This window comes from Eptatretus burgeri, chromosome 18 (genome assembly GCF_056783735.1).
Source record: "Eptatretus burgeri isolate ZD-2024b chromosome 18, Ebu_testis_v1, whole genome shotgun sequence".
NCBI lineage: Eukaryota > Metazoa > Chordata > Myxini > Myxiniformes > Myxinidae > Eptatretus > Eptatretus burgeri.
Genome location: NC_140978.1, coordinates 33,648,063 through 33,660,343, shown reverse-complemented (window position 1 = coordinate 33,660,343; position 12,281 = coordinate 33,648,063). Strand labels below are relative to the sequence as shown.

Below are 12,281 nucleotides of genomic sequence, written 5' to 3'. Positions count from 1 at the left end.
AATCCCCAAACACACACTCTTTACACCCCAAGTACCCAGGTGGCCTCCAATACAATTGGTCCTGAAGCCAAAACACTTACTTTCATCAGCCTGGCCTCAAGACGCCCGTGTTCCTCCACCTTCTGTGCCACGGAGAACTCAAGCTCCTTGAGACGTGCATCCTTTTTCAGTGCCTCTGACGCTAATGAGGAAGCATGCTCCTTCAGGTCCATCAGTGAGGACTGCGGTACATGTACAAACTCTGTATACAACTGTTTGGATTTTATTTATGTCAATAGCATGTTCTTAGAAACCATTTTCGTTTGCCCAAAGGAGTAAGGTTGCTTTAAAATGACATTTTCAACTTCTGTTTCATTCAAAACGATGGAAGCACTCACCAAATTTCTCTGAATCAACATTGAAGAAATTAATACTGAAAGCAATTATTGACATTCAGATATGCATAGTGCATAAACAAGACCAAATAACTTACATCGTAGCTCTAGATTAGGCAAGAAAGTTGAAGTAAATGTAAGGTTTCCTTTGTGGTTTCGAAGAAGTTAAAACAAAAAAACAAAAAAACAAAGCACAACTCATGCAGATCAAGAAGCAAAGCAATGCGGACGGACAGACAAACAAACTAATTTGGACAACTAAACAAGGCAATGCAGACATGCAAAAACAAGGCTATTTGGACAGGTAAACAAGGCAATGCAGACATGCAAACAAGGCTATTCGGACAGGTAAACAATGTAATGCGGACTCGCAAATAAAGCAATGTGAACATGCAAACCAGGTAATGCAGACTGGCAAACAAGGCAATGCTGATCGGCAAACAAGGCAAATTGGACTTGCAAACAAGTTCATGCCGATTGGCAAACAACTCGATGCAAACAAGTTAATGCCAATTGGCAAACAACTCGATGCAAACAAGCAAACAAGGCAATCCTTTAGGGACAGACAAACAAGGGAATAAAATAACAAGGCGACCAAGAGTGACAGGTTAATTCAGGAGAAGCTGCAAATTGAATCATTGGTTATATGGTCAACTGAAAGGCAATCGAGGTTGGAGATGGGTGGGGGTAGATATCCAAAATTGTGTGATTATATTGGAAATGGAAACCTTTGTGAGAGTGAGATTCTTAGATTGGGTATATTAAATAGACAAGCTAAGCACAAATAAATGTAATTGAAATTCACTCCGCATAGGCTGCATCCACCAATGTCTGCCTGGCTGTGTTATATGCAGCCAAAAGAAACAAGTTTCGGAGGAGTGTGCCTCTCCTGCCAACTTAAGAAACACAATCCAAGACAGATGCGTAATGTATGTGGAAAAAAAAATCAAAGCTGTCAGTTTAAGCTCGTGAACTTCCCAACAGTGTGTCTATCGCTGTATGTAATAACATCATGCTGTTAGTTATTTTGCCGACCCTGAGGCCTTATAACCATCCTAACTTAGAGCTGCGATACAGTGTTCTAGGCAACAAGCAACAAGTTTTCATTCTACATCCATCAAATGTCCTCGTACTGTGTTCGCAGACTCCCAATATTCAGTAGCAATTGCTCCACTCGGCCTTTCTGAATGAAATTTTCATGGCTGGGGTAGATTTGAATTGAATGCAAACCCAAAATGGCGTCCAATGAGATTATGCAGCACAAGCTCCTGGTACAAAGCACAGGGCCATGAAGCGTGACGCCATACAGTCCGTGACAATCAATTGTGGCACTAATAGTCACCCATGCACCCCAGCTGGCGTTGGATTCTTGCCTTTGTTGTAAAGCTCAACAAACTAGTATAAAGCTTGCAGAGCGTGACATCATACTGAACAGAATCTCAGATACCAGGCAGAAACCAAAACCTACTCCGAAAACTTTACCTCCTTTTCCATCAGCTCTGTCTGTAGTGCCTCCAGACGGACTTTCAGCCCCTTGTTCTCTCTTCTGCAGTTCTCCAACTCATCCTGAGCCACACGTTCTTCGCGCTCACGCTGGTCCCGCAGTCGTTCGATTATTTGCTCCTGTAAATAGAACAATCTGTTCTATACTACATTTGAATGCATGGACATCTTCTGAGCCAGAACATGCACGCGGAAGTTATCGGAGAGGATGAGGGAGATAAATAAATGGAGAAACATTCGAGGTATCAATGACATCTACGAAAGAGTGCAAAAGTATCCTTGATTTTGTTGTTTCTAACATGAAAGCAAAAACTATTATTTGTTTATCAACATTATTCTCCTGGGAAATTAATGACCTTGAAACAAGTAGTTGTTCAAACAATTCTGCAGTGAGAATTTTTTTGCAACAAAAGCAAGGGAGGTCATTGTGCAGGGAGAACGGTCAACCTTGGGTCATGAGTTGCTTGGGGGGGTATCTCCCCCAACGAGGGAGAGAGAGAGAGAGAGAGAGAGAGAGAGAGAGAGAGAGAGAGTGAGAGTGAGAGTGAGAGAGAGAGAGAGAGAGAGAGAGAGAGAGAATTGTAATGTCGTCTTTGTGAATAAAACAAAATAAGAAATGTAATGACTTGCAGACAATCGTAGTTTATTAAACTTTTTTTGAACTGAGCAAACTTTTAAGTTTTTTTTTTTTTAATTCCAACTAACATATTTGAGCTCACAGATTGTCCTGAAGAGGTTCCAAGTTTTGAAGGAGATCCTGAAATAGAGTTCAAACATCACCTTTTCGGAAAGGGCCTCTTCTAGTGTTGCCAGAGCCGTGTCAGTGTTGCTCGAGTCCGTTTTCAGAGCTTTTAGCCGGTCTTTTAGGCCTTCCACCTGTTTTTCTTTGTCTTTGATCTGCTGCTGCAGGTTCTCCACCTGTAGACAAGTTTCTCACATTACCTCTGTCCACAAGTTAGACTAGCAAAGTAATGTTTGTGATTCTTAGCCGATTTATTCACCCGTTAATATATTCATCCTAGAGGGGAATTATTAAGTCTTTTTACAATGGCAGTGTTCTTTTGGGTGGCAGGATGGCCTGGAGGTACGCACACTCTCCTCTAAACTGTCTAGCCTGGATTTGAATCTCGGCCCAGGTATAAACTGTCAGCCTGGTGTTTCACAGGCAGGGTGATTCATCAATGTGTGTGCGTGTTGCCCCTCAGATGGACGTTAAACTGGGCATCTTGTCTGCCGGTATTTAGTCGCTGTATGTTAAAGACCCCATGGTGTCCTTCCTGAAGAGTAGGTGAGCTATTGCAGACACCTTGGCCAAATTCCAAATTCCTGCCCTAACTACTGCTGGGAAGGCAATGGCAAACCACCCAGTGTAACTCTTGCTCAGGAAGCTGTTTTGGTGGCTTGACACATGCACTAATCAGAAGGAAGATAAGCCTGGCCTCAATTTCTACAGATTCCCAGTCGACTGAGAGTGCCGGGAAAGATGGCTAGCTGCTAAAGTGTGAAGACTGGCAGCCAACTGAATATTCCAGAGTTTGCGGAGAGCACTTTATTACTGGTCAGTATACCAATGACATGTCTTGTACGATAGTTTTTATTTACTGGACTTATATAAAACCAACCGGGCCAGCATGCTTAGTTGCATGCAAAGCCTCAGTGGTGTAATGGTTAAAGAGTCTGCTGGGAGGTCTGAGTCTGGGAGGTCGATGGTTTGACCCCCAGCAGAGTCACAATGGTACAACATGCGTTTTCCTTACTTGGCATTAGCATTTAAAAGGATAGAACATGGTCAAACAACCATAGGTTGGCAATACTATCGCAGGCTTTGATGGGCCTAAAGGCTTCGTCCTGCAGTGTAGTTCCTTGCAAGGGAACTTATTATCCCCCACACCTTTTGAAGAAAAACAAGGGCGAAGTTGTAATTGGCTCCATCTGCCTGTCCGTCCATCATGCTATCTCCTCCTAAACGGCTCGGCAGAAATTCAGAAAACTTGGTTCGTAATGATCACCACATGGCATGGATGTGCAAGAGCAGTATCATTTTTGGCCTCACCCCCCTGGGGCAGTTTCGAAAGGTCAAACACCAACAAAAAAATGCAATGACGGCAACATTTTTGAGAATTTTTAAATGAAACTTTGTATGTGCAATCAACGTTGGGGGAAACATGCAATATGTAACGATTTTTTGGTGCGGGGACTTCGGGTCACATGTCAAAACGGGGGAAAAACAATTTTAACTTAAAATTTGATTTTGGGTCATCCCTGCGTTCTGCCCATGTCATCCCTGAACTTGCTGCGTTCTTTCAACGTTGCTTTTGGTGGGAAGCGTGGGAATTTGCGTTGGTGCGCCAGTGACTTCACTGCAGTATTATCTATTACTAAAAGGAGAAGCATGTGTGTCATTGGTTGTTATCTCCATATGCAGGTTTCGGAAGGTGGAAAGGAGTCCTCCCAGGTCTCAAAAGTGTCCACGTCCGTTTTGGTAAGGGATCATGATTCATGGACCAAGCTATGGAGTTTTCTGTACAGGGGATGAAGTTTTGTAATCGTGTGTGCGTGTCTGGTCCATAATCATTTTTACCATTGAAGCTTTTGTCATCAAATTTTCAACAAAGCTTATTTGTGATAATATGGAAAAGTCAAATTAATAATTTTGTCAAAAGGTCAACGTCACATAAAATCGTCAATTTTCATCCAATTAACCTGAAATTTTAAGGAGTTGGACATTGAGTCATTGAATTAGTTCACCAATCAAAAGATAGACGCCGATGTGTTTTTGTGTTGTTTTTTTTAGATCAAAAGGTCAAAGGCAAACCGATGAAGCTGAGTTGTTGGGCCTCTCCCTCTCTCACCGCAATCAGGTCGGTTGTCTTTCTGTCTTCTACCATCTCCTCTCCAGCCTCACCCTCCCCCTGTTCTGTCTGTGATCTGCCCCCCTCCCCCCACACACACACATATTCCTGCAGGGAATTCAAGGTCCACCAAAACCCCCTTCTGGTGAAACTGCCCAAATCAAGAATCACTGCTCACCTTCACTCCTTCACAAACTCCCACACTCTCTTCAATCCCATTCTTCCCTCCAGGTCTTCCAAACAGTTGTTCACCACCATCTCTTATCTTTTCTACCTCCATAAATCCACCCAAATCCCACCTCCTTCAAATTCCCTGCTTTCCTTCCTGAAAGTCCCTGTAGTGTCCATCATGTTTACCACGTGTACCCCGCCCCATCCCTCTCTCTTTCACAGATCTCCTCATGTCTTTGTTCCCGTCTGTTTTGTGTTGCCCTCTCCCACCCCTCTTGTCTCCTGCTCCCTTTGTTATATGTTTTCTGTGTTAGCTCTTATACGATCCTCAATATTGTATTTTAAAAACAAAAGGAAGAAAAAGGTCAAGGTTACAAAAAATCGTCAATTGCCATCGGATTGACCTGAAATTTGAGTAACATTTCCTATCGGATCACTGAAGCCCATTACTTTTAAGGTCAATATATCAAGGTCACCTAAAATCATGAAAAAAATTGGATTTTAATGGTACCATTGGAAAGCCAACAACTGATTAACTTGGATTAACATGCTGTCCTTTGATTAAACAACCAGTGAAGCGATGGGTAGGTACAGCGACTTATAAATCATACTTCAAAAAAAAAAATGATAATAATTATCTGGACCATTAGGTGATTAGAGTTGGCTCAAATGGGGTTGTAAAATATCTGGGACTCTATTGAGTAATCGGTTGACAGAAGATTCCCAATTCACAGCATGATTGAGCACTATCACAACAGTGGTAAGCCTGGTGTTAGCTTAGCAGTTAGGGTGGCTGGTTTGGGATCTTAGTGGTCCTAAGTTCGAGGCCTGTTTGCCACTGAACAAACACCAGGTGGGGTTGACTCAGCGTGTCATCCTTCCGAGGTTGGCGAAATGAGTACCAGTGTACTGGTATAGAGGCACAGCATCAGCGGCACAGCCGCACCCCAACAAAATGATACCTAGCTGGCGGCCAAGCTGCCACATGCAAGAACAAGAATAAGAGAACAGTCAATCAGCCCCACAGAGTTTATGACATGCCAATGTGTTTACAAGTGTACATTGCTGATTAATATTGGTTGGTACTTTCTTTGGACATCACCTCTGTTTCTCTGGCGCGTTCAAAGTCTCCATGAATCCATCCCATGAACTGAACCAGACACCAAATATTTGTAGCCATCCAGACTCTTATAATCTTTCATAGGCTCCTTTAATGTAGTAGAAGGAAGTGTTTACTCGATAATTGTACATATCAGGGTACTGTAAGTCAGGCAGCTGCTCCACATTAGTGTGCTTCTCCATGGGGCTCAGCATGCTTCCCGGCAAGCTGCAGGGGTGTGTGACCCCAGCAACATCTAATTTCTGGATGTATCGCTGCCTGCTCTGATTATCTAAATGACTAACGAAATTAGATAACCGAGAGCCACTTCCAGGTGCAGATATTTCTTCAGACATTTTGAGTGATCCCAATCCATATCGGGATTGTTTACACTCTGGGTGACATACAAAATGGCAGAACCAGCAGGTGGTGGCGTCACCAGCTTCCGCCAGTGAGAACCCTCGATAATAAAATTACGTGATTCTACATTCGGAATAGGTTTAGCAACATATAATGCTCTATACTATATTGGCAACACATGGGATTGGTTTAACAACATAGAATATGATTTTGGCTACAGATGGGTATGGCTTCACATTCTAGAATATTCTAAGTTATTACTTCCACCAGCGAAGGTGGATGGAGGTTATGTTTTCGCTCCTGTCTGTCTGTGAGCAGGATATCTCAAAAAGTTACGTACGTATTCGGACTAAATTTGGTGGACAAGACACTACAAATATTGGGTGTCTGACAAGAACGAATTGATTCAATTTTGGTGAAGATTCGGATCCAGATCCGAGAATTTTTTTTAGCGATTCTTCACCATTTAGTGATAAGGCCAAAAAAAAAACGACACATAGCACGATATCTCAAAAAGTTACAGACAGATTGTGACAAAACTTGGTGGATGAGTTTGGTAGGTGACAAGAACAAGCTAATTAGATTTTGATGAAGTTCCGGATCCAGATCTGGCCGATCAGTGGGATAAAAATAAAAAGTCAACAGTTCAGCCTGGCAGAGGTATGCGCTCCACCGAGTGCTGTTCTGTTGGTTCCACATGGGATTGGTTTAACAATAAATAATTTTTTGGTTTATTGGCAATTGGCAAAAGGACATTAACTTGTGTTTATTCTTGCCCAGAACTCGAAATTTGTCCGATTCCATAATAATTCTGCGTTGTGCCGTTCACACGCCCGACCGAATGATCCCATGACTTGAATTCTCACTCTTCCACGAGCCTCGACCGTGTATTAAAAAAATGTCGACTTCAATCAGGCACAATTTGAAACTCTTGCACGAAGGCATCAATCCTCATATTTTCTAACTCACTTCTTTGCATGATTTCATGGAACCTCTCCAAGGTACAAACGAGTACATAATTGTATTTCAAAAAAAATGCTAACAGCACAGGTCAGATATTTCTAACATCATAACAAGGCAATAAACTAATTTTCAAAAATTTTTTTGCGGAAACAATATTGCATCTGAAATATGGAAATATGCCACAAAAATCATGGTTGAAGTTCAACACGTTCACTCCCCTTGTCCCTCAGTGTGCATCAAGCAAGTTTTGGTATCCCATTTCGCAGCCACCACAGCGAAGCCTTCCACGCCGACGTTCGGCTAAATAAGCACCGGCTTCCCGTTGGTTATAGGATTAAAATAAATAATCCTCGGGCCCACTGCCAGTGTCCAATCAGCATTTGGCTCCAGCTCGATGTTTCCTCGATTAGTGAAAATTCCGACACACAACCTCCCTGTGACCCCCGAGGAAAGCGGGTGCCTGCGGAGCCGGGTGACAAGCGCTTTCCGGCACTCGCTCCACGCCATTCCAAGATCGAAGATGTACTTTGCTCATTCACTACAATTGGTCTTGTAAGATTGGCATCACCTAAGGATAGGATGGTTTTCCACTTGGCTCAGCAACTATCTCCAATATCTTTGTTCATTGAGAGATGCAACCGCGTAGTTGAGATATTTTTCCAAAACAATATCCAAGTCCAAACAAATGCTCAATTGGTTGGAAAATACAGGTAAGCTTTGTCGAACCATTAGGCCTGTGTTGTAGTTTTGTCTCTACCAATTTTCGCGGTTGGACTTACAGGTCCACTAATCTATCTAAACAGCAAAGAACAAATGTGTAACGTCAAAGCACACAACCATGATAACTATATTTTCATCAATAATAGCACAAATCAACAAACTACATTTTGCAAAAAATACAACTCTCAAAGCACCCCTTCAACCAAAATAATATAAAATAATGCATTCCACCTGCCAGCAAAGACACAGTCGTGGTTCTATCGATAGCACCACGTCCAAAAGCATCCAGAAAGGGTTGTTCGATTGTCCTCATGGGATTTTCAGCACGGAATAGGGAACGGATCAAGATCATGAATATTGTCTTTTGGTGTGGAGGCAGCAGGGCCTGGCACTTGTGGTGTCTCTTGAAAATGAAGGGTAATGCATTGTATTCATTCTTCCCTCCTGCGTCGCACACTCTGGTACTGTATAGAAAAGAGTCGGCCAAATGCAATCTACTTTGATGAACTTGCTGTAAAATAAGGAAGGTGAAAGCAGTTTGACGAAATTATGTTTTACAAGAGACACGCACAGCAAAGTTTGATTTCCATCCAATCAGCATAACAGCGGACACAGCGTACAAAGACAATGTACAAAAGGCAATGGCTCCAACCACTTGAACTCCTCAGTGGCACAAAACAGCTAAGGCCTCACGCGGGCCCCACAGTACAAGGACCCCAATAATATTGACTCTCACATACAAAAGCAGCCGTGGGTGTTCGTGTGCAACGACGAATGAGAAAACATTTGACTAAAGCATTCTGTAACATGGCAGTAACAGTTTGTGGTGCAGGTATGGTTTCAATCGGGCGGCCGGTTACCGAGTCTCAGGTCACACCCTTGCTCGACTAGGTATACACATGACGCCGTTTGAATAAAGAAGTCATTCCGTACACTGTGAAAGGGCCCAGGACCCGTCACACCCATAACCGATTCAATTATCTTCGTTCATTCACGGGCTTTGTTATAATTCTAGACGTAAAATAACTTCAGAATTTGAGTTACTGGAAACCACCACCACCTTAGCAACAATGAGTGCGTGGCCACACCTCCCGAATGATCAGTATCTGAATGTGGGGATTAATATTGAGCAACAGGATTGAAGTTGTCTGCCCATAATACAACGAAAGTGCTGTTCAACATGATCCCAGGCCTCAAATTCCAATGTCAGTTATATATTCCCTCCATTGTCTCATCAACCCAACTTCTGGGTATTCAACAATCGATTACTTGCAATGATTTAAATGATTTAATCAAATGTTAAAATGATCACAATGTTTGCAAATGATTTTATTTGGAAAGAGGGGAAATACACCAATAGCAGGGTAGAGGGACACAACAGAGGGGTATTTGGAGGAAGAATGGGTGAGGGTAAGACTGACAGCAAGGGAGGGGTAGGAGAACACAGGGGGGTGAACAAGCTGGATAAAAGCTGCTGAAACACAGCATGGACAGGCTGAAAGAACAAAGGGAAAACTGGGGATGAAAAGGCAATGGAACAACAACAACAAAAAAAAAACAAAAAGGCGACTGGAGGAATATGGGAAAAAACCCAATAACCTGGAAAGGAAAGAGTGAGATTTTGGAGGGTGAATGAGGGAAGAAAGATGGTGCAGTATAGATGGGGGAGGAGGAGAAGGTGAGCAACCAACTTCTTGCCCTGGTGGGAAGAGTGAGATTGAACAGAATGAGGAAGTTGATTCCACAGGTTAGAAGAAAATAGTAGAGATGAGCAGTGGTGAGTCTGGATTTTGTGAGTTTCACTAGAAGTTGTCTCTCAAGGGATTTTGTCTCTCAAGGGACAATGGATATCATTGACCAGAGTCGCAGGGCCAGGCTGAATGGCAGAGCTGAGTTGTTCAGGGAGTTGAGGCGTAAAATTGTACGTGCGCTAAGGGTGGACAAGGAGGCCGATGTGCGAGGAATCTGTGAGGGGGTAGAACATCACCTGTGGTCAGGTGATTCTCGTCCTGCTTACAGGAGAATTCGCGCATTGCGTTCCTCCAAGCCCATCCCTTGGTGTACTACAGTTAGAGCAGAAGGTAGTAGGCTCTTGACAGAGGAGTCAGAAGTGAAGGCCCACTGGGCCAGTTACTTTGAGCGGTTGTACCAGGCTAATCCACCAGCTGTCCAGGTGGACATCAGGGGTGTTACAATCTCTGTTGCTGAACCTAGAATCAACTGTGGTCCATCTTCGCTTCTGGACAACAGGCTGCGGCAAACAGGTTGAAATGGGGTAAAGCTCCAGGGATCTGTGGCATCCATGCTGAACTTCTCAAGGCTGGTGGAAATGCTGCACTCGTTTCATTGTATGCAGTTCTGTGCCCTGGCTGGAACACAGGCATCATCCCAACTGACTGGAAGAGGGGCCTTATTGTCCCTCTCTGGAAAGGGAAGGGTGATCACCAAGACTGCAACAACTACCGAGGGGTGACGCTGCTCTCAGTGCCGGGCAAGGTCTTTGCTCGGATAATTATTGATGGGGTTCACCACCACCTGCTTGAGCACCAGCGTCCAGAGCAGTCAGGTTCTGGACGTATCCTTGCTCTTCGGGTCCTCACCAAACGCAGACGAAAGTTTCGTCAGGGGCTGCTCGCAGCCTATGTTGATTTCTGTAAAGTGTTTGATTCAGTGAATCGGGATGCCCACTGAAGGATTATAGGTCTTCGTGGGGTGCCACCATAATGGATCAATCTGATGTTTGAACTCTACTCTGGTAATGAGTGCTGTGAGATGTGGTGGTACCTTCTCTGACGTATTTCCAGTTGTTACTGGAGTTCGTCAGGGGTGTGTATTGGCCCCCACACTTTTCAGCACTTGTATGAACTGGATTCGAGAGAGGATGGCAGAGAGATCAAGCTGCGGTGCATCGTTTGGGAATGTCAAGATCTCTGACCATGATTTCGCAGATGATACAGTCATCTCTGCGGAGACTTTAGATATCCTTTTGGCGGCCCTCGAGGTGCTGAATGAGGAGTCGGAGCCACTGGGATTACGGGTTTCCTGGGTCAAAACTAAGATCCTGGCTTTGAATAACATCTTGGATGCTGCTGTCCTGTCTGTGCGTGTTTGTGGTGAGCATGTTGAGGTCATGGAGAGATTCACTTACCTTGGCAGTGATATTCATGTCTCTGCTGGCTGAGACTCAGAAGTCAATAGACGTCTGGGTCGGGCCGAGGGAGTCATGGATTCACTGGATCATGGGGTGTGGCGTTGCCGGTACCTTGTGCGGGAGGATGAAAGTCCGAGTCTTCAGGTCCTTGGTGCTTCCAGTCTTGCTCTATGGATGTGAGCCTTGGACTCTGACCAAGGATCTGAGATGGAGACTTAATTCATTTGGTACCAGGTCTCTTCGGAGAATCCTTGACTATCGCTGGTCCGACTTTGTGTCCAACGAGCGGTTGCTGAGAGAGACTCAAATGAGATTTGTTACCTGCATAGTCTGTGAGCGTCAGCTGCAGCTGTATGGACATGTGGCTCATTTTCCTGACGCTGATCCTGCTCACCAGATTCTCTCAGTGAGGGAGTCTCCTGGGTGGAGGAGGCCAATGGGCCAACCACGTGCCTCTAAGTTGCAGCAGGTTGATCGGCATCTCAATGAGATGGGGATGGGCCAGGCATCTGCCTGGGGGATGGCGAGACGGAGGCCCCTGGATTACCGGCGGAAAGTGGACGCAGTGACGCGCTGCTCTGGCGCATGCTCCCATACCTTACCTGACCTGACCAGAAGTGGGTTGCTGGCAAACTGTGTGCACCCTGCAGAAACCTGGTGAGAGGGGTGTGAGGGAGGGAGTTGGGTGGTTGGACCAAGAATGGAAAGGACAGAAGGTGCAAGATCAAAAGGAGTTCATAGAAGACAGATAGATCACCGACATGTCTGTGAGTAGTAGGAACAGGCCCATAGTTTCAGCTTCATGGTTAGGCCAGGTATGAGAGCATGCACTGCAGCAGCACGTAGCTGTGCCCACTTTCCACCCGTACTCCAGGGGCCTCTTTCTGGCCATCCCCGAGGCAGATGCCTGGCCAACCCCCATCTCTTTGAGATGCCGATCCACCAGGTGCAGCCACGATGCACGTAGTCAACCTGTTGGCCTCCTACACTCACGAGGCTCCTTCACTGAGAGAATCTTGTAAGCTGGATCAGCATGAGGAAAATGAGCCACATGGCCACACAGCTGCTCACGGATGATACAGGTCACA

The 12,281-nt window shown here is 44.7% G+C and overlaps 1 protein-coding gene across 4 annotated transcripts in view; it reads right to left on the bottom strand.

The window, feature by feature from the left end:
* LOC147008854 (ERC protein 2-like) overlaps window positions 1-12,281 on the bottom strand; it is a 498,963-nt gene that overhangs the window by 368,152 nt on the left and 118,530 nt on the right. For all 4 annotated transcript variants that reach the window (XM_085864636.1, XM_085864633.1, XM_085864635.1 and 1 more), the window contains exons 11-13: window positions 2,658-2,795; window positions 1,857-1,997; window positions 81-221 (exon numbers count right to left, since the gene is read on the bottom strand). In XM_085864636.1, coding sequence (XP_085720762.1) covers window positions 81-221; window positions 1,857-1,997; window positions 2,658-2,795 — 420 coding nt within the window. The remainder of the gene's footprint in view (window positions 1-80; window positions 222-1,856; window positions 1,998-2,657; window positions 2,796-12,281) is intronic.